Raw genomic sequence first — 23,204 nt, forward strand, 5'->3', positions numbered from 1 at the left:
TCCCACATATCATGATCAATGAAGAGTCTGCGAAGTGCTACCTTGGACCCTTGAGTGACTTTAGGATCTCTATATGGGGTAACTCTTGATGTCATAGAAAGGAACTGTGAACTATAATATTTGGGACTCAATGCAAAGCTAAGACGACGCAACAAAGTGATCATTTTGTTTCATCTTTCTACAATGATTTTGTGTAGTTTTTTGAAGAAATTTTCTTCATATTGCTCTTTTACATTTATGATGACTTTCATCTTTTCAATCATTGAGTCGTTGCCATCACCTCACCCAAACAAGGCCTATCCATGTTGGTATAACGGATCGTAGTCAATATGGTTTTATTGAAACAGAGGAGATAGTCAACATGATACCACCAAATGTCATTTAGGAGCATTTGGTTAATATTTCCTGCTCTTGTAGTGCTAGATTGTTCCCATATGGACTAATTTGTTTAGATGACCATGCTAGAGAGTGTGTCAAGAACCTTTAGAGCGCATCTCAACAAGCTATTTAAAATAAAATAAAATAAAAATATAATCTAAAATTAAAAAGTTTACTAAAGTGAAATATATTTAATATTTAATGTAGCTCCAATTTTGGTAAAGGTGGTTCCGTGTATGGAAACAAGAAGGTGTGATCCCAGCCTACATGCCTCTGAATTATAGCGATGCCCTATAGTTCCCACCAACCCATGTTACGTATAGATTGGTATATTAAAATTAAAAAGTTAACTAAAGTGAAACTTATTTATTATTTAACTTAACTTCAATAGCTCCAATTTCAAGAATGTTCTAAGTATTCCTTGGGACATATGGTGGTTGGTGATGAACATTTCGATGTCATTAGCCTTAGCATACACTTGTTTGATCCGATCAATTTCGGTGCGAATTTTTTGTAGCATTAGGTTGAGGGAGTTGACAACACAAGGTGTCCAAAAAATGTGTGAATAATGCTCAACCAATAATCCACCAGCCCTCCAATTTTTGGCATCGTTTGTTATAACTTGCACAACATTTCAAGGGCCCATTTCCTCAATGGCTTGACAAAGAATGTTAGCAATAAATGCACCATCTTTCACCTCTCATTCACAATCCATTTCTCTCATAAACATTGCCCCCTTTGGGGACACTGCAACGACCTTGATCAATGGCCAGATTTTTACATCTTTTCATTCATTAGAGATGGTGGACACCTTTGTTTTGACTTACAAATCCTTGATGGGCTTGAAGGAGTCCTCTACAAATTTCACCTCTTTATCCAATAAGGTGTTGTGCACCTCAAAACGTAGGCCTTTGCATTGTTTTGGAGCCTTGTTAATTAATCTCAACATTTTTTGCCAATCTGGTGAGCAAGCAACATTGAATGTCAATCCATTTGCATAGACACGTCTTGCTATGTCTTGATCGAGAACTTCTTTAGACTCATTCTGAAATGCCATTTCCAATGGTCCCTTTGATCTCTTATGTTTAGAGATCACAGGTTTTTTTTTGGGTATGGACGAAAATGAATGGCTCTTTGTAGGCTAGAAATGAGAAGGTAGTGGAGGGGGCTTCATCCTTCGAGATTCTTTTTTATCAAATGATGATTTTATTTATGATTTCATGGTTGGTTTTCTTTTTCTTGCTCTTCAATATATGCTAAGACTTGTGCATCTCGAAGGCCTTTATTATCGTCACCCAGACAAAATTTGATGCCTAGTTGAGTGGTCTTGCACAAATGGCCTTTCACTCAACTTTATGAGCTCAAATATCTAATTTTATATTGACCACAAATCCAAATATAACCTTCACCACCTATAAGCTATTGTACCATTTCAGTATATTTCCAAAGGGGAGAGTTTTGGTTAGTTTTGAAGTGGGTTCGACTCACAGAGCTAGAAAGTATTTCCATTGTAATACCTAAGACAAGAAGTTAAATAGACAACATAATTGAAGAATTGAAACTTAAAAAAATTGAAAAGAAAAATATATATGAACGACTTAATTGTTAATTCATTTAAAAGAAGTACGTTTATAGACACCCAAAAGAATTAAAATAGACCAAAACTTTCAAAAGAAAAAAGTCATTTGTAAAAAACAATGTAGCTCAAAAAAACCTACCTCTTTTGAGGAAATCTTCCCCTACGATCTCTTTGACAACAAAAGAACACTTGCAAATGCATAGGAATAGCACAACAACCAACTTGGAACGTTTGACGATCAATCGTCAACTCTACTCACGTAGTGGCAGGCAAGAAAATAATTTCAGCAATCGAGGAGAATATTTTTGTTTTTCATTTACAATATGAAAAATGAGTTTGCTTTTGCCCTTCATATGTTTTGTGTGTCATATTTTAGGGTTAGGGGGGCAAACATAGCTTTTTTGAGTAAAAAAGAAGTCAACAAAAATAAAAAACAATTAAAAAAACTTCAAATTTGGTGGAATGGAAAGTGAATAGGCAATTCGCCTTGGTTTGTCTTGGTTGGATCCACAATTCATGGGTCGAACCTTGTTCGTACCCATAGCTGAGCATACCTAGACCACATATCAAGTTTGAAGTAGATCGAGACTTGGAGTCTCCCAACAACAAATGGGTAACTCAGATGTAATGTTTAGATGTTATTAAATACTATATTTAAATATACATACTAAATAATATAAGTAAATATAATACTAAATAATATGTTGAAGTTTAATTTGTTTTTCAAAGCTTCTAATTATAGGCCTATTGCACATACAAAAATGTTGGAGAAGATTCCAGGTGGGTGACATATGTTTGTGTGTCTTGCGTGTGATAAGTGGTATACAATTTCCTATAGTTGGGTGAAAGGCTATTTATGTCTAATTCTTCGATTGGGAATTAGAGCTTGTCCAAGAAAAAATGATTTTCCCATACTAGCTTCAAAAAAGTTGGAATATAACTTTCATGCTCCATTGGCACAAATGGATGGTGCAAATTCATCATATGTTTGTACAAACTTGTCAAGGGGACACACATTTTCTAGGGTTGTTTGCACAACTTATCTTGCTTATGCGCCTTTTCATGGGTCATTCGCACAAATGAAGGGCACAAAATTGATGTTCATTTGCACAAAGACCCAAAGGAGAGCATTATTTGAGGGTTTGTTTGCACAACTTGATGATCATTTTTAATTCTTACTTAGACAAATCACTCATTTAAACACCTATGCTGACATTGCTCTTGCTCAAACCATACTTTGCTTGGACGCATCTTTGGGGTTCATTCACACAAATTTGCTCTTGGTGAGCCAGCTAGTATCAAAACCACAACTTGAGCAAAAAATTGACTTAATCAAATTTTGTTTTCGCACCCCATTTCATCAATCTTGATCACTTATCTAACGTTGCCCTACGTTGTCTCATGGTTCTTGCCTCTTTAGCATGGGTGCAAATCCTACCTTCAATTGCACAAATTTTGAAGGAGGGTGCAAAATGAAGGTTCATTCGCACAAATTGCTCATGGTGAGCAGGCCTCTATGAAGACCATGACCTAGGCAAAATCACGTCTTAGTCAAAATTCTCTTCTTCAAACTTCCATGAGTTCATTGTTTTCATTCTTCATTAATTAGATGTATTTCATCATTGGAAGACAATTTTGTAAGCTCGAGGTAACACTTCCTAGGGCGCAACATCTAGCCTGGTTTGCACAAGATGCCAAATGACATGCGCACCTAGACAATCTTGCCCGTTAACCTTTCAATGATCGCTGGGTTACTTAATATCATCTAGACACATTAACCATGAGAAACCCTAGTAACTTAACATCTTTCCTTGCAACTTTCCTTGCAACTTGACAACTTCTTGTGACCTAACCTCAACTACTCATCTTGGAGTGACAAAATCAACCTTCACTTAGAAGTAAAGGTTAACAGCTAAGAAACTATTGCTAAGCAAAACACTAAAGCAAAGCAAAAAGTTGGGGGGTCCCATTTGCAATGAGGCGATGTGTGTAAATGTCACAACGCCATCCTCAAAACTTTGTTTCATAGGGGGAATGTCTTGAGAAATGTTTGCTAGATTGGTTAGATATCTTTGTCTTGAGCACCAATTTTCAGAGAGAATGGGGATGCAAGGGGGACATTTTGTCTCCGTTTGTCCATCCTGAAGATATCCTTGGATGAGGGTGAAGATAATCTTGGATGAGGGTATGTTAGAAAATTCCTTGGGACATGACCGTAGGGAATACCATATAACTAAAGACAATCTAATAATCTAGGAGAATGCTACCATCAAAAGTTTGTTCATATGTTTTGATTACAAATGACACAATATTTGTTCCAAATGTTCCTCTTGTGATAAATAATTCATTCTAGTTTGCTATGGATATGACTTTGCTTTTGCTTGGCATGATTTTGCGTTTCTGTGAGTTTTCACCTATAGATTTTGATTGAATTGCTCCCTACCTTTTTAATAATGAGGGTTTCTGTAAAGTGTTTTCACCTATAGATTTTGATTGAATCTATACCTACCTTTTTAATAATGAGGGTGTTGTGAATAGGACCACATAGATGTTTCATGTTCTCATGCATGTCATCCCATTGCAATTCTTTTCTTGTGATTTGCAGTAGGGCAAGGACTTTGTTTATGGCAGCTACTAATAATTTGTTTAAGCAACTTCTCCTTCCACACTAGGCATGTCTTCTCCTATTGTAATGCTTTGATGTTTCAGGTGGTACGTTGATCATTAGTTCTCACATTGCACTGGTTTGCTATCATAGTGAAGTAGGGAAGTAATGAGCAGCATTGTTCTTCATGAGGGATTCAATTATATACACAGAAATGTTGGTTAGTAAAAAGGAAACTGACCAACCACTCACAACTGAATTTATTATTAGCAATAATAAGAAGGCTTATTATTATTGTTAATATTTTTTTTGACAATGGTATGGTATGATATTCTAACAAAAAAAATCATTGTTGTATTCTTGTATGTACAAATATTTAAATATAAGGGAGGAACAGAAATGTTTGTTTGATTGTTGCTATTGTTAATGGATAAGTATTTAAGTAATATTTCATGTTGTTTCAGTTCTCTTGGTAAATTCTATGATTGATTCCTGTATGTACAGATTTCAACTTAGATTAATTTTTATTGATGTTTCATTTATGCATGCTTAGTGATTTGACATGGATTTCTTTAATTGATGTATGGTATTACTTGTCCAATATAAATGAATTATTTTGCCTTTGTTTCTTTGTGTTTTATTAATCTTTTTCATTGATGTCAATTTTAAGCTTATGATTGGATGTCAGTATGTAAATCATTGATGCCAGCAAATGGTTGGAATTGATATGGGTGTTATGAGCTATAACACTACACCAATATAAATTATTGGTGGACAAAGGTTTTGATTATACAAGAATGACAAAGCTTTAATAGTGTAAACTATTACCTTTTCTTATAACTTTTATTTAATAATTGAAACTCTGATCAATGCAGTGAAAGTGATAAAGCCTACCTGAGGCTAACTGCTGCAAAATCTGTTTTGCGACTTGCTCGGAGATGGGATTTCCATATTTGGCCTCAGATATTTCATTTGACTGTGTTGAGAGCTCAGGTTTGTTATTTCAGATATTATATGATATTAAGATTTTACAGAAGAGTATTTTTAATGTTGTTGATTACGATTTCTGGTTAGTATCTCCTTAAGCGACTGTGCTTGTTTGGTTTCCTAAGTGAGCTACGTTACATTTTGAAATTATTGAATAAATTTGTTGTGTACGTTAGAATTATCTTTTAGAGTCTTGCTTTCTTTTCATTCTAGGGTTGAGTAGTATTGAAGGTTATAAGCTGAACATATTTCTGGTTATATAAGGATAACAGCTTTCAAGAACATCAGAATGTGATTCATAAAAACTACGGGATTGAATAACAAGTTTTTAGATATCAAGATCGTGGCTATATATCAAGAAGTTTTTAAGCTATCACGATCATGGTTATATATGTATATACACATCTTCTATTACTTGTACGACTTGCTATCCTGACACCTGTAATCAAAATTGGTCAACATATCCTCAACGTAACTGCAGAGAAGTCCAGACTTAGGGTAGCTGGTTACAATCTAAGTCACAAGGTTCGAATTCGAATTTGAATTCGACAGCCATGAAATTCGACAAGGGAAAAATTTGAAAAAAAATTCGGATAAAATTCGCCTTCTATAATTTTGTTTATTTTTAAATATATGTATACTTCTAATAAATTATCAGAATAGCGACCCTTGTTGGAGAAAATCTGAGGGCGACCCAGCAGTTGCAGACACCCATGACCCAATAGATACAAAGCATATACAAAGAATACCCATGACCAGCTGAGTTGTGTTTAGAGGCGGATAGCAGTGCTTTATAGAGGAAATTCGATTAAATTCGATTTTTTTTATAGAAGTTTGAAATTCGATTAAATTCGAACCTCATCCATGAAAATTGCTGTATCCTGTGACTTAGGTTACAATGATTGCAATTTTGAAAACTGTAATGATTTGTTTGTTTCATGTCATCATCATTGTTTCAAAATTATGGCTTAGTAATTTTTTAAAGGTCTTTGTTACAAGTATAGTGTATGATTTTTCTTTGAATAACTATGATCATGAAGAGTGTACATTGCATAGTGAATTCCTTTACAATGTTGTATTCTGTATAATCAGTCTTGTGAACTCTAATTCATTCGAGTGATATTGGATAGAAAAAATACTATTGGTATCCATTGTTAGTATTTGTAAATGGATTTTTGCTGGATCCAAACTTCATCCACTCTTGATTTGTGCACACTGCATTCCCATTTCAATCTAGTTATAATATATGGCCCAGAAATCAAGTGGCTTTGCATTTGTTGATTAAGATTTTGATTATTGTTGGGTAACTTATACTGAAAACCAGTAAGAGAATTTAACTTCAGCAAGTAAAGCAGATTCTTCTTATTTTAGGCTTTCTAAGGCCAACACACATGCTGCACAACACTTGTAGAGGATTTTTAAGTTATTTGTGTAATGTCTTTTTCACACATGCAAACACACAATGAAGTGAATATAATTGTAATTTACACTTTAGACAGTTTTTACAGTACAATCCATACAATTAATCAACCTGCACACTAAATCACATTGACAAATATGCAGATATATCATATAACTGATGTGATATAATATAATTACACTATTGCTGCCATTAAATAATGTGAATTCACATATACTATAATACAATTCAAATGATAATCTTGCACCACAATCAGAGGTTTTCAGGTTTGCTTTGGATTATTCGTTTGAGGTCATTGAACCTTGTGAAGTCTTTATTTGAAGACAAATTTCATGAGTTCATTCCAATTAATTGGGCACCTGTAGATTTCAGCATTTGATGGTTTTTTAATGATGGAGACTTGATGTATATGAGAGTTTGGCAAATGTAATGAAGACAATGCTGGATGTGAATGTTATTATGCCCTAGATGCAGGGTTTTAACAGCAATATTGTGAACAGTTTGGTGCATTTCGGTGAGGAGTGAGACATTGCTACATTTAACTGGGTGTTTGATAATGTGCAAAACTGCAAATGGTGACCCATTTGAGCCGTCGACTTTTACAGCTGAAGACGATAAAGGTATGGGCGAATATATATGAAGCTAGACACCATTTTACAAGTAAATCGTGGTCATTGTGAAGAGTTGTAAGCCTGGTCAAATTTTTAATGCTCCCTATACTCTAGCCACAGTCGCTTCAGGAAGAATGTGAGTTTCTCTACTTTGACACTTGATGTGATTTGTTGCTGCCGCTGGAGCTGGTCATACAGGCTTGTTTGAGGTCAATATGGTATTATTCTTGGCGCATGAGAAATAAGGGATGGCGTGTGTTTTGCTGCTGGTCACGTGAAGCATTGAATGGTGTCATAGAACTCTCAGATGGGTGCGGTTGGGAAATCTCAACGAGCAGCAATAAACTTTCTTGCTTGCTAACTTCATTCTTATGCTTGCAATTTCTGCTACATTGCATCTGGTTCTCATTGCTGTTCCTGGAGTTTGTGGAGAAGAAGTACCTTCAGATCTGCATACAATTATATCAAGACTTATTCCTGCTGCAACATACCAAGCTCTGGCCTGTGTGTAGAAGAGTTCTGAGCAAAATATTAATGTATTTTAAGCAAGGTGTTTCAATGCTGATGTCAGAAATAAGAGCAATATTCCATGTAATTTTGAGTTGGGAATAATATGCAATAAGATTACATTCTGATTTATATAATAGAATTCAATGCTGTAGTATAACAACAGTATAAAGTATAAACTATAAACAAAAATAAAGTTAATCACGAGATCCATGACAAAGGTTTGGGAGTTGAGCCTATTTCCCAATAATTAAACAGACACCATTCTACATTATTATGCCTTAAATCAGATTATTTAAACTATAGAACAGCAAGTTGTAATGTCCTCCTCTTTCCTAGTAGATCACTGTTGGTAAACAGATTGTCACTGTGAATTCTCCTTCAAAATTGACCCTCTTCGCCCGAAGAGCAGTGACAATCGTTCCAACAGTTGGAGAGATTGCAATCAAACTGCAATCTTCCTTTGCATTTGAGAGGGGCAGCTCCCTCGTATGATGGGGTTTTTGGAATTTTTGTGAACTTTTAACTTGAAAGTACATAAAGGAGAAAACATAAAACTAAAGAGAAATAAAAGATAGAAACCCCAACGATAGACATACGAACATCAACTGAGATTTTTCAACATTTGTAACAAATTACAAGGGGGGTTTATAACATAATATGTTTAGCCATGAAATGATGATAAAGAAGAATGACAAATCTTGACATACGCAGAGATAAGATACTTCAACACATTCAAACTAAGATACCAAAGGTTGGTTGTGTATCTTCACATCAATTGTCCGAATTGCATATGAATAAAAAGACTACCAATTTGACATACGGGAAATCAGCAATGATAACACATGAATACATTTAGAACACACGAACTAAGATGTATTCTTCATTATCCTTTTTTGGAAATATACAAGTCCAAAATCCTTTCTATACATAATGCAAATCAAAATGTCGTTACAAGTTTCTCCTAGAATTTCAGCAGAGTTTCCCCTTTGTAAAAGTCCCCTTTTACAAATGAAATAGCTTTGTATTTATAGGCTTCCTTCAATAACTAATTTATAACCACTTAGAATAACTACTTAGGACAACCAACTTAGGAAAACTACCTAAATCAACACTTAGAATAACTACCTTTTGAAGACAAGTTAGGATTTACCTAACTTTTACAAAAGTAAGCCAAAAAGCTAACTTTAATTACAATTGGTGACATAAATCACTTTTTCAAAAGACAATGTCAAATCCATTACATTGAAGAAAGAACTTGATGTCAATAGGGTCACCTCCATATCTTCTTCTAAGTTGTGAGTTGCTTGTTCATGTATCTTTGAGAATGGACTTCATTAGATGCTTTGTCTTTAATACAATATGTATCATGTCATCATTACAAGCTCATCCTTAAAGGCCTTTTCATCACCATGTACTGTTAATCTTAGAGGATTTGGTTAATACTGAGAGGGGGGGTGAATCAGTATTAACAACAATTTCAAACTTAAAACTCAACCTTATAAAACTTCATCAAATCAACCATAAAGCAATAATAAACTCTTTACCAGTACTGGTAACCATTGCTAGTCATCTGCTAAAGTGATTTATCATGTCTGCACATCAAGTGTTCATTTACTATGCATTAATTGAAAATAAACATAACAACACATAAGAACATTCACCATATGAACACCATGTTTTTCACGTGGAATCCCAAATAGGGAATAACCACGGTGGGAATTGGTACCCACAAATATTTTGCACTCTTTCGGAATGCGCCCTGTTAGGAGCCAAGCTCGGTTAAAAGCTTACAATGATGCCCTGTTAGGAGCAGACCTTGTTAGGAGTCACCCGGTTAAGGGATTTGGATAATGAGCCCTGTTAGGAGCTATGACCTGTTGGGATCAACCTCGCAAGAGGATTGAACACTCAGATGTTGAGCAACCCGGTTAAGGGATTTACAATGTAAGGCCTGTTAGGACCTACTCGGTTAAGGGATTTACAATGTAAGGCCTGTTAGGACCTACTCGGTTAAGGGATTTTAGCTGCTGCAATTGTTAGAGAACAACAATGAATGATCTGGGTATAGCACTTAACTGTTTGCTTGATCAGATCTAATTATACTTCAAATCTGCAACACTCTGGCAGATCTCTTACACCCGGGTTCGGCTTCACACACTTCTCAAAACCACCGACACAACAAACATCAACTGTATCAATTTAAATAACCTCTACAACTTAGTTGGTTACAAAACCCTAAGACTTACCTCATAGATCATCACAAATCTTTACAACTCATTATAGATCATCATATGGATCATTACAATCAATTACAAATCGATATCAACTGTTGAGTGATCGTAACTCATCACAACAACTCGATCTGATACAAAGTCAAACCCTTAGCTCATTTTGCTATGCACTTTGCACATTCCCAAGAAATCCCATCTTGATCGCGCCAAAACATAATTCAAACACTTCACGCGGGTTGTGCCACGTTACCACCAACATATGAACTTGATGTAGATCACCGTCAAACCAAAACTCATTACCGGTTAAGAGAATTCTTTACCGGTCGTTAAACCCTTCTTAAACCCTAGCAAAAATAGCACAAAAATCATAAACATGCCTTCCAGTAACCAAAACATGATGCGGTTCCGGTCAGATGCATATTATAATGATAAAAACTCAATACTCCAAACCGCGACACTTCAATCATTACTAATCGCCGGAAATAATCAAAACATCTCCATGTTTACTGGTTAAGGTCCTAATTCTCAGTTCACTGTCCTCAATACCGGTAAGGCATTTCCGGTAGACCAAAAAGACTTAGATGACAAAATACAACATAGTAGACATCAGTTGCCATCATTGACAACACAAATAACTGATCAAAGTCATCCAATCATGCAATCTCAATCTCTTCATCACAAAGTCATCACAAACAGTCTTTTACCGGTTCAGTCATCATTCTTCATCTGCCGTAGTTATGCCAAACATGCCGACATGTACATTGCTTTTGAGTGCAGGAACAACTATAACATATAAACATTACTCCACTTGAACTTCCACTCTATTACAATGCATCGAATGATCGGCTCCAATTTCAAAATGTTGTGTCAATGATATCAAAATCGTGTCTACATTTCAGGAAGATTTTTGTGTGAACCCTTCAATCTGTATTTAATACATATCTGTTTAATTCCTCTATCTTTTATCAAAAATTTTACCTTTCGAACCTCGCACCACCTGTTGTCCTCTGTATAGACATATGATCGGGACATTTTTCGGATTACTTTATTACTTGAAAGAGTTTGAGAGCATTCTTTGTATAGACACATCTTGTGACCATCGCAGCCCACAAAATGGCACTCTTCAAAACAACTTATTACAAAGTTCACGCTTCTTCAATATGCATCCACAATAACCACATAGTATGACAAGAATCGGCTTTCCATTATACTTTGATAAGTTTTCATACCATCTTCCAAAGCTCTCACTTCGATGTAGGCGGAAAAGATGCTGGAAAATATATGTAATTTGGCTTTACTTCATCAATCACATAGCCTTGAAAATTTCTGTTTCCGATACAAAGAAAATCTATTTTGTGCACATGATGTAATCTTTCATTTCATTCCTTGAGATACATCTCTGCGAGGTATCCGGGTGTGTTCTTTATGATTCCACATTTTGCATTAGTGTCTACGCGAACCTGCAACTGTGAATTGCATTTGTTTGAAAGTTTGTGAAGCCTATTCAACAAATCGATTGGTGCTGCTCTTATAATCATTGCAAGCCGTGAGATTACTTCTTTGAGGTGTTTTCTGTTCTAAAGCTTCCCATATTCGACAAACAATGAGAGTTGGCAGAGGTGTGGGTGAATTTGGCTTTATGCTTGCCGATTGCATTTGTTTAAAGTCTTTTTAGCATGTCCTTTTAGTGTACAACCTGCAATCATTCTATTCCCTTCCTTGAGGTGACATCCGTTAATTGCATTTTGTCAAACTGTCCATGTGACGTGTCTATGGTTTCAGATTTTGTATGCCTGTCCACATGAGTATTTCGGAAACTCTTTTCAATGCATCCATTGTGTGCCTGATTTTGTATCGAATTGTTGAGTGAGTTATAATAACTAACTTCCTTCTTTGATTCAATCGGCATTTTGATGGGGTTAGCCAACTTACTAGTGTTAATCTATCGGTGTTTATGAAAAGTGGAACAACTGGCCGAAAATAATCATTCAAACTCTTTCGGTGACTTGGCCACAAGCCACAACTTGGCAGAACAAGCTAATTTGCTGATAAATGTGGATGATGGAGTGACTTAGCTTTGAATTGATCTTTAGCTTATCGGTGATTTGCAAAAGTGGCTTAAGTTGCCAACATTCAGATCCTTTGAGATGAAAAACCCAAGTGCATTGACTTCTTTGTTAACTTGGCCAACTTAGCAAAATGGCCGATGGAGATATAAAATGGAAATAGCATTTGCCGTTTCGGTAAGTTATGAGTCTTGTGCAAAACACCGATTTGTATTGACTTGAAATGCTTTAAGATATTCATCGGCAAATCGGTAACTTAGGTCACTTTTCCAAATTGTTGATGGACAAAATAACCAATTCTTGCACCGTTGAGAAAACTTTTGGCCAATGATTCAACTTCTTTTGTCAATGCAATTGGTGAAATGAAGATCAATTGGCGAGTTCTGAATGGCTGCAAAAGTGTGAACAAGACATTATTTTCATTTCTCCATTGGCCTTTGTCATTGGCATTTTTCTCACCATCGGTTTCTTCTCTCTTTTCACTAAAAAGCTTTCACGTTTTGAACACATATAATCATTTATGTTTTGCTAATAAAATGTGGTAATTCAACATTAGCAAAAGTGTGAGAGAAAGTTTGCAAGTGAAGTCATCAACCCTTAGTCTTCAACCAATATGAGAAGGTTATAGAATTCATTTTATTAATGCTTTTGAACCATTATAGTTAGTTTCCTTGGAGACTGTGAATTTTCTTGATATACTCGTTGATTTGAAAATAGAGAACAACACATAACTTTCAAGTGAGACAATATTTGGCCATGAGAGTTATTATTTTGAAGAGTTTGATGTGAAAATTTTAAATTTTTACTTGTTTGAAAATGGGGTTAACAATCACTCAGATATAGAGGTTCACTTGTTAGCCATCTATGCAGGTGAATTTAGTGAATAGGAGATGATAGCAATGGCACATGGGGGTCCAGACTTGGCATTTGGGCGCTTGATAGTGTTATTACTTTATATTATAATGTTATTATAATATAGTCTTTTTTTCTAAAAATAGAAAAAAATAATTAATTAAAGTGAGTTTATGAAATAAAGTGCAAAGTTGAATTAAGTTATTAAAAAGGATCCCATGGCACGTTTTCCTAAGCATAAAGTGTTTTAAAAGGTGGGGCCCAATCAATGAAATATAAGACCCACAAGTTGGGCAATTGGGCAAGGAGTTTATTATATTTAATAAACTTCATTAAATTAAAACATGAGAGCCCAAAAATGTATGATTAGGGTTGGGAAGTAATAAAGTAATGTGTGGGGCTCCATTCCTAGCATCTTTAGAATCATTTTACAATCAACTTCTAGGGAATTGAGCTTTGCAAATGGATTTCAATAGCAGACAACCCTCCATGGAACAAAAACTCTTGGGGATCAATGAATTGGATGTCAACCCAGTTCATAATGTCGGGGAATTCATACAGGATTCCTGTTTGTGCTTCAGTGGAGAGTTATATCAGCAAATTTAGTACTTTATCAGCAGATTTAGGAGAATTTGGAGACCCCAAAAGGCAGCTGTACCTTTTCTTGAGCCAGCTATACCTCCTCCTTGCTAGCAGTACAACTTTCAGCTCTCTAGTTTCATCATTTGGATCGTACAACTCAGAGGGAAGCTGAAATTTGTGATAATCTGGATTCTATTGAATATCAATTACAACTTTCAGCTCTCTAGTTTCATCATTTGGATCGTACAACTCAGAGGGTTTGGTGCATTCTACAGGCTACAGGTGTCAATCGGAGTCTAGATCAAGGATTCTTTGAGGGAAACTTAGGAAATTCAATAAACTTAACTAGAGGCCAGGCACATTCCTTAGCAATTTTAGTATATTTGTTTTTAGTAATTATTGTAGATGCAAATAAACTCCTTTGGTGTCATTGGACGTCTTTGAGTGCTCACCTGTAATGTCCCTTATTTGGGCTCCTAAGATTTTTTGCCTATATCCCAAATTGTAGTAAGACTTCTTTCAATTTTAAGGATCAATGTTGATAATTTTAGAGGGCGTATATTACCCCAGCCATAATTGTGGATATTATTTTTGATCCGCAGTAACGTCTATGTGGAATAATATATCTTCACCGTGATGTAGTCGATATCAGTTTGCAACTTAGACAGATATCGAACTTGTAGATATGCAGATGTCCTACTGAGATAAAGTGTGGATGTAAATAAGTAATGGTTATGATATTGACTTGGTGAATAATTCTTGTAACTTTAACTTCAAATAGTGATAGCTATCAATGGATAGCAATTATTATTGCTGTATGCTATTATTTAAATATGAACTTTATAATCATCTTAAGACAAGAGGGGTGATCGCTGTTCTGATCTGGATCGCTCTTCTTTTCAATGAAATCACTTGATATGTTTTCTGATTTGAATTGCTTGATTCTTTGCTAACGCAGACTTCAATCCCTTTTCCTTTTGAGTGGATTCTTGTCTTAATGGTGCCTAATTTGTGAAGTCTTCTCTTGAAGACAAATTTGCTTAGAGAGTGAGGAGTACTTTCAGCTCTTAATATTGAACGTAAAGAGGATTTACATCAGATCGTGGTTGTGCTTCAGATTTTCAGACTTTGAAAAATCACTTTATTGATGCATAGTTTGGGCAAACAAGATAGCTATATCTCTTTGGCACCTAGGCGATTCCTATTGATGATTCGTAGAGGCAGATCGAAGACATAAGGGCATATCAGTGACATAGTTGCAGACCTTGGATGCCACGTTTTTGTTCACACCTTGCTACACATGCATCGATTTTGACTTCAGTTGGTTCCAAAATTTAGTACAGGATGTGGCGATAATTTTTGGAGAGGTTATACGGCGATTTGGTGTTCAATTTATTTATAGAGAAGGAGCCGAGCTGTGCAGGTCCGTTCCCCTATACTCCATCGGTTTTCATCATTTAATGCTTGTAATTGCTCAAGAACATATTGGGAGATTTGGCGCTTTCCCCTTGTTTGGAATCGAATCACTTGGAAGGAGTTTTGAGGCACTTGAATGCAGATTAGACTATGTTCTCCGACCTGTTAATGACAGCAGCCCCGGGCCCATAAGAGATGATTGTATGACTTATTAAATATCTTTTAATTCTGACTGGCCGTATCTCTTGATCTAGAATAGTCATATCCTTTCCTTAATTGTGGCTCTTCATGAATATTAATTGCATCCTTTGTGTGAGTTTAAGTTATTAATCAACGATGATTTGTTGAGTTTTTAAAGCTATGGATTATAGATTCCTCAATACTAAATCGGGTCCTCAGCCAGCGATAAACAGACTGGGTAACTCGCATGCTGATTTAGCTTAACTAATCCCTCCGGGTTGATATTCTCTTATCCAGCGATAAGGGAGAGTGGATATTAGTGCTGATCGGTTTGGTTGTTGCCTCCATCGATATTGGGAAAGCTTCTTGACTCTATATATATTGTTTGTTTAAACGTATGTATTAGTTATGGTTTCTTTTATACAAGTATGCAAAGGCAGACAAATCTGACATGTGTCAAATTTGGTCTGCCATTATGTTTTTATTTAATAGTTATTTAATAGTAATTGATATTGACTGCAAGTTAATATTTTATTTAATAATTGGTTATTAGAGATATAAATGGTATTTAATAATTTCTTTTTATAGAGATAAATGGTATTTAATAGTTTATTATTATAGAGATAAATGGTTATTCATTTATCTGGTTATATATATTTCAATTGTATTATTATAATATTATTCATTATGTTATCATGTTTTTGTAATGTATTTAATATATCTATTTTATGTTTTAATAGTATTTTATGGTAAAACTTCTTTAATAATTAATATAATATTAATAATTGAAATATGCACGTTACATTAAAATAAAACAATAATAATAAATAATAATCATAACAAATAATAAACATTAATAATCATATATTAGAGGAAAATCGTGAAGTCTCATAAATGAGACGATTTTCCAATATCATTAAATGTTAATTTATAAATGTTTTAATTATCGTATTTATTTAATCCAATGTCCAAAGAGGGGTTATGACATCACCCATTGTCGCTTATTTAAGATTATTCAATAAGTTCCTTCTTGTGGTTGGGTGTTGGACTCTTGGTATGTTCATTATGCTTTGATGGAATAGTTTCCTAGATTCTGGAAGTTATTATGTTGCTGTCATAAGAAATCAGAATTTTGAAGTTTAAATTAGTCAATTGTATTCTTGCATTTTTCTTTCCAAGTATTGGTTTATTGGCATTTGATTATGGAAAAACACTATGCAAACTATTGAAAACAAACTCAATCAAAAACCATCAGCAAAACAGTTATCAAACATTATTACAGCAGCTTGAAAGCAAGAAAAATTTCAGTCCAGATTGGTTAGGGATCTTTCATTAGTATTCATTATACAATTGATAATTACCATATTCAAGCTCCCAATCCTTACTTCTTTCCTAATCATCAACCCTAACAAAGGATGGAGAATTACTATGATAGGGCGCTAGAAAACCATTCTGCACAAACAGGCCCAAGGGTTTTAGGAACATCCGTCCATAGCACCTCTTGGTCCCCCTAAGGGTGTTAGGAACACCTGTCCATACCACCTTTTGGGGCTCACCTAGTTTGTGAGATATTAATACTGCCTTTCCCTAACAAAACCAACCTATCCTCACGAGGGGCAATAGAGAACGATTAAGGATTAGGTCATTATATACTAATTTCTCATGTATTATGAATGTATACATAAATAAATAAAATTAAGCATAACTATCATATAAATCTGATTAACAAATGTAAATCTTATTTGCATTATTTCTGTTATTTGTATATATAAGAATATATGAAACAACTTATCTTATAGACCATGTATCTGCTCCTTATTCCTAATAAAATTCAAATTTAATATTACTGTAAATAAGTATTCAGTTCATGAGTGAGATACAGCAAACCGATCTGCTGTTACAACCATGATTGCCCATAATATATTATAATCTACTCTTTTGATCTCTATTTATATATCTTTCACAAATAGTGACAACTTGAATGGATGCAATGTTTTGTAAATAGATGCAACTCTAGTTTCATAATATACTTTCACAATTGCTAACTAATGAATTATTAACTTTAATCTTTGTTTGCTCCTTTTTTATCACTGCTTCTTATCATTTATCCTCATGCCTTTCCATGAAGGGACTGATACTAATTTGTGCTGTCTCTTCAATTATTGTTTCCCTTAGTTTTTATAATCTTTGTTTACTAACTGTAATTGCTGACCATAATTTTAATTAATATTACTTTGAATTTAAGGTGGATGGAAAGCATTGTACTCGCTACAAATTAGGTGCAGAAATGCAGAACTTTGGGATTGGAAAAGCAAAAAAATGCTTTACGGTCTGCTGGTCACTCCAGTGATTCTATGCTGATGTGAAATTCGGTGCAGTAGTATGTCAAATCAGAAATGGAGACAACTAGAGCGAATTCAAAAATATCTAATCATAAGTAGTTTCAAAATTAAAACCGTTGTTACATATGAGATTCTATTGGCAGAAATTGGCACCATCTCTTGGAAGCTTTAGCGATGGTTTGTGTGGATGGAAAGCACTGTACTCACTACAAAATAGGTGCAGAAATGCAGAACTTTGGGATTGGAAAAGCAAGAGAATGCTTTTCGGTCTGCTGGTCACTCCAATGATTGTATATAGATGTGAAATTTGGGGCAGTAGTATGTCAGATCAGAAATGGAGACAACTGGAATGAATTCAGAAACATCTAATCCTAAGTAGTTTCAAAATTAAAACTGCTGCTCCATATGAGATTCTATTGGTAGAAATTGACACCTATCCCTTGGAAGCTTTAGCGATGGTTCGTTTGGTAAGCTATGTAAAGAAGACTCAAAATATGGAAAAACACCATTGGCCTAAGTTGATTATGGAGGGAAGACTAGATAAAAGGAAGAACACATGGATGAAACAAAATGACAAATGGATGAAAAATGGGACATAAGTATACAAGAATGCCCAGACACCAATGAAGAAATAAAAAAAATTGTCAAGGAAAAATTCAGGGCAGGTTATGGACAAAACAAGATGGACAAAAAAAGTCTATTATATTATAGAATTCAACCCCCATAGGAGATCATGAATAAAAAGCCTACATAGGAGCAAAATGGATGGAAAACACTGTACTTGCTACAAAATAGGTGTAGAAATGTAGAACTTTGGGATTGGAAAAGCAAGAGAATGCTTTTCGGTCTGCTGGTCACTCTAGTGATTCTATGCTGATGTGAAATTCGGGGCAGCAGTATGTCAGATCAGAAATAGAGACAATTGGAATAAATTCAAAAACATCTAGTCATAAGTAGTTTCAAAATTAAAACTATTGTTCCATATGAGATTCTATTGGTAGAAACCGACACCTATCCCTTGGAAGCTTTAGTGATGGTTTGTTTCGTAAGCTATCTAACAGAGACTCAAAATATGGAAAAACATTGTTGGTCTAAGTTGATCATGAAGGAAAGACTAGATAGAAGGAAGAACACATGGATGGAACAGAATGACAAATCGATGAAAAATGGGACATAAGTATACAAGAATGCCCAGACACCAATGAAGAAATAAAAAAAATTGTGAAGGAAAAATTTAAGAGTAGGTTATGGACAAAACAAGATGGATGTAAAAAAGTCTATTATATCACAGAATTCAATCCTACAGGAGATCATGAAGAAAAAGCCTACATAGGAGAAAATATTAAATGGAAAGCAAAAATGCTAATGGCTAAGTTAGGAATCAACTCTCATCACTTGAGATGTGAAACAGGCAGATTGATGATGCCTAAAGAAGAGTGGGAAAAGAGGATATGCTTATTTTGCAACACGAGCAGTAGAGACGGAGAGACATTTTGTTTTGGAATGCACAACATACCTTGATATCCAGGCCATTTATGAAGACATTTTGAAAACGGACAGTTTAAACACTTTGTTTGAATAAAAAAACAACAAATTTGTTGATAAAAATTCATTGCAGAAGAGCAGATCTTGAGAAGAGGTTACATGCAAATTAAGGTCGTGGTGCCTTGATTTTGTGGGGTGTGCACTGTTCGTGGGTCCCATAGGCACGACTTTGGTCTCGTGGACATTATTAAAATCCTTCATTTCATTTCAATGGTGCTCCACAATAATCGCATGTGCCCTGGTAATCGTTGTGCATTTTTTGTCCTAAGCATTGGGATTGAATTGATAGGATAGAGTCAATATTTGTTTGTCTTGGCTTGATTAGATTACAGATTAAGGAGATGAATACTTATGGGCTGTTGTTAGAAAATTGTGAAGTCTTATTTCATAAGACAATTTTCTGAAATCCTTGAACTCACTAAAACATGCATAAACCACAGTCATAAATGAAAGAATTGTGAATAGTTGAAAAACTGAGGAAAAATCTAGGGTGGGATCTTTAAAGATTAATCTTCAGCTTCCTTTGTTGAATGATGAGGAGGAATGAAAATTCAACCTTTTGGAATTGGATTTGTCTTTTGCAATAAAAATGTCCTAAAATGATTTTTCTTTGTTGTTCGAAATGTTTTATATGACACTTTTAGGGATATGAATTCGTATTAGGGCAATCAGGCCAGTGAAAGGGAGAAAAAAGGAAGAAAAAAACTAAAAATATGTTAGGATGTTGATGGGCTTTACTTGAGTTTGGTTGAATTTGTCTGGATCCTCCCACAAGTTCACTTGGGTTCATCTTAATAAACTAGCTCCCCATTCACATGTTCTATCAAAATCCACAAGGAAATTGGATTGGACCATGGGTTCAGCTATTCTCATGGCAAATACGGTAAAATAGGATGTCATAAATATGCAATGAAAACAATACTTGAACCTATTGATACAAAAAAAGGATTAAGTGGGGGATAAAATATGATAAGTTTGTTGGATTTTTATGTCTTTCTATGTTGAGATTTACTATTTTATGTGGAATCGTAAACCACACCTATTGAAGTTTGGAATACTTAATCTAGTTTGTATGGAAGACAAGATTAATTCAAAGTCATCTCTTAGAGAATGAACTAATAGGTCTTAGTCCTTGCAATTTGACAAAATTTATAATTCATTTATTAAGTTAAAAAATCTTCCAATAGAGTTGAAGCAATGCACCATAGAGAAAGAGGACACTTGCTATTCTATCTAAATTGGGTCTTTCTTATATTGTCTTCGCCTCTACTTTTCATGGTATAAAAAGTACTCTTGGTGCATTATTTGACATGCCTACCTTTGGTGAATTTGTTCTCTCTCTCAGAGTGGAATATGACAAATTCATGTAGATGAGATCCCTTCAATCTTTTAAGACACATGACTTGGCAACCAGTCAAGATGTAAAAGGACATAAGATTGTTAGTGGTAAGGACAATAAATAGAAAAGGACTAGAAAGATCGTCTTAAGGATAATAATCGTACATCTTCTAGTGGTCCTACTTCAAACTCAATTTCCTCTAAATAAAACAAGTGTAAGAAAGAGAAATGCTCTCAATATAAGAGACTTAGACATGATGAGCACAAGCACATGAAGAATGCATACGAAGAACTAGTTTGATTACCTCATACATCTTGTTAGAAATAACAACATTGTGGTACCGAATTTAGTTTAGTTGATTTAACATAGGAGGAATCCTCTGAAAAGAACAATAGTAAGGGCGAAAGAAAGGGTAAGGCCCTTCTAGCTATTGCATCTCCACTATCCACATGCAATGTTGACTTAGGTGCTTTAAATCACATGGCTTTTGATTAAGATGAGTTCAGCTGTTTGAAACCAAGGGCCATACCACAAGTTTTGATGGGTGATGATATTCTAATTAAGATTTGCAGAGGGTGGTTTGTTGAGACAAATGATATAATATCTTAGGATGTTCTCTATGTCCCTTCCTTGTCAACTAATCTTTTCTCAAATTACTGGATCACACACATAGGTTTAGGGAAATGAGTTAAGTTTACTCCAATTTTTTGGTCATTAGTGAGTTGCATAGTGGCTCCTTGGTAGTAGTTGGGAGAGTAGATCATCAGTCTTGATTGTGTGCCTTTTCACATTTGTCACAACAACTCAACTAACAAGGAATGATTATAGGGTCGCTTGTAGTTATTTTTTCCAATGTTGCTAGAGGTGCATTCTTGGTAAACACCTAGAAGATAAGGTTAATAAGGCATATTATGGATAGCTACTCAAATTCTAGAGTTGGTTTACAATGATTTGATTGGTCTATTTTTGAAGCCTTCTTTTAGGAGGGCTAGATATGTTATTAACTTCATTGACAATTTTTCTTGGTTTACTTGGGGTGTAGTTTCTTCATATTAGTCATAGACAAACAATCTAGGAAAGTCATCAAGTCTACACATTGATAGTGGTGGTGAATATGTCAATCATTAGTTTGAGCACATTTGTACTACAAAGGGGTTCAAAATGTAGGTTATACTCTATATAACTCTCAATAAAGCATGGTAGGAAAATCTAAGAACAAATCCTCGATGAAAATGACTAACCGCATGATCCATTGTAGATCCCTTGCATCCCAATTTTAGGTACAGTCTATAAATTGTGAGTTATATCCACAAAATACCCTCATAAAGCCTTGAAAGTACTTACTCCTTTCAGTTCTTCAAGTGGAAGGAAATCTATAGTGAAACATTTGATGGTCTTTGGATGTCCAACTTGGATCCACATTTCCATTGAGAAACAAAAGGCTATGAATCCTTAGAATAGCCCAATCTTCGTAGGTTATTTAGATGAGATAAATTGATATTGGCTTCTTTGTGTAATTACTCATGAGTTGTCCACTGAGAGGAGGGATCTTCGATTCCAACTGTTGATGTTTCTTCTTTTGTCACTTGGGGTATACTTGGGACAAATGATAGTTCCTCAGATCAGGCAGATCCACTTGATGAGAGTGACGATGAGGAGAATCCTCTCTTCTCTTGTGGTCACCATTTTGATGTATAGAATCTCTTTCTAGCTCTCTTATTTTGGTACCCTTTGGGCTTGACAAATGTCATAGTTGGCAAGTGATTGGGTTGGGAATCCTTTATCTACTAGGCATGCTGAATCACAATTCTAGGCACCACCTCATGTTTTCATCACCTTTTTTTGTGTTGGATGCAACTATGCAAGAAGAGTATAGGTACTTGCTGAGGAACAATGCTTGGGATTTAGTCCCTGTTACTAAAGGAAGAATATTTTTTTGATGCAAGTGGATATATTGGATGGAACTTGTTTGTAGATAGTTGATGGATAAGTTCAAGCTCAGCTACTCACAAAGGGATTTTTGCAGGTTTCTAGCATAGACTAGGAGGATCATTAGATTTTTGCTATTGCTGCTACATGTTGCTAGTTGGTTCATTAGATGGATGTGAAGACTGCCTTTCTTCATGGGGATCTTGAGGAAGAGATATATGTAGAGCAGCCACAAGGTTCTCAATAGGGTTCTCTTTGTTTTTTAGAATTTTAAAATCTATCTATGCTTGGAATAGGCCCCTTGGGGTTGGTATGCTAAGAGATATTATTTCCTTCTCTTAGTTGGATTCACTCAATGCCATTTTGATTTGAACATCTATATCTTGCGGCAAGATGAGTCTCTCTTGTTCCTAGTTTTGTATGTTGACGACTTATTGATGATAGAGAGTTCTTCATCCTCCATTGCGGTAGTGAAAATTTCCTGCATGATAGGTTTTGATGATCAACTTTGGTTTGCTGCATTATTTTCCTGGAACTGAGATCCATCAATCTGCATACTCTCATGGTTCCATTTAGCTGATTGCAAACATACTTCTACTCCCTTCCTCCTTGGTGTCAAATTTGAGGCAATG

At 35.0% G+C, this 23,204-nt stretch overlaps 1 protein-coding gene across 8 annotated transcripts in view; it reads left to right on the forward strand.

Annotated features, from left to right (window-relative positions):
- LOC131061500 (sister chromatid cohesion protein PDS5 homolog A) overlaps positions 1-23,204 on the forward strand; it is a 215,145-nt gene that overhangs the window by 140,319 nt on the left and 51,622 nt on the right. For all 8 annotated transcript variants that reach the window (XM_057995214.2, XM_057995215.2, XM_057995216.2 and 5 more), the window contains exon 18: positions 5,438-5,555. In XM_057995214.2, the coding sequence (XP_057851197.2) occupies positions 5,438-5,555 (118 nt within the window). The remainder of the gene's footprint in view (positions 1-5,437; positions 5,556-23,204) is intronic.

Source organism: Cryptomeria japonica, chromosome 8 (assembly GCF_030272615.1).
Source record: "Cryptomeria japonica chromosome 8, Sugi_1.0, whole genome shotgun sequence".
NCBI classification, from domain to species: Eukaryota; Viridiplantae; Streptophyta; class Pinopsida; order Cupressales; family Cupressaceae; genus Cryptomeria; species Cryptomeria japonica.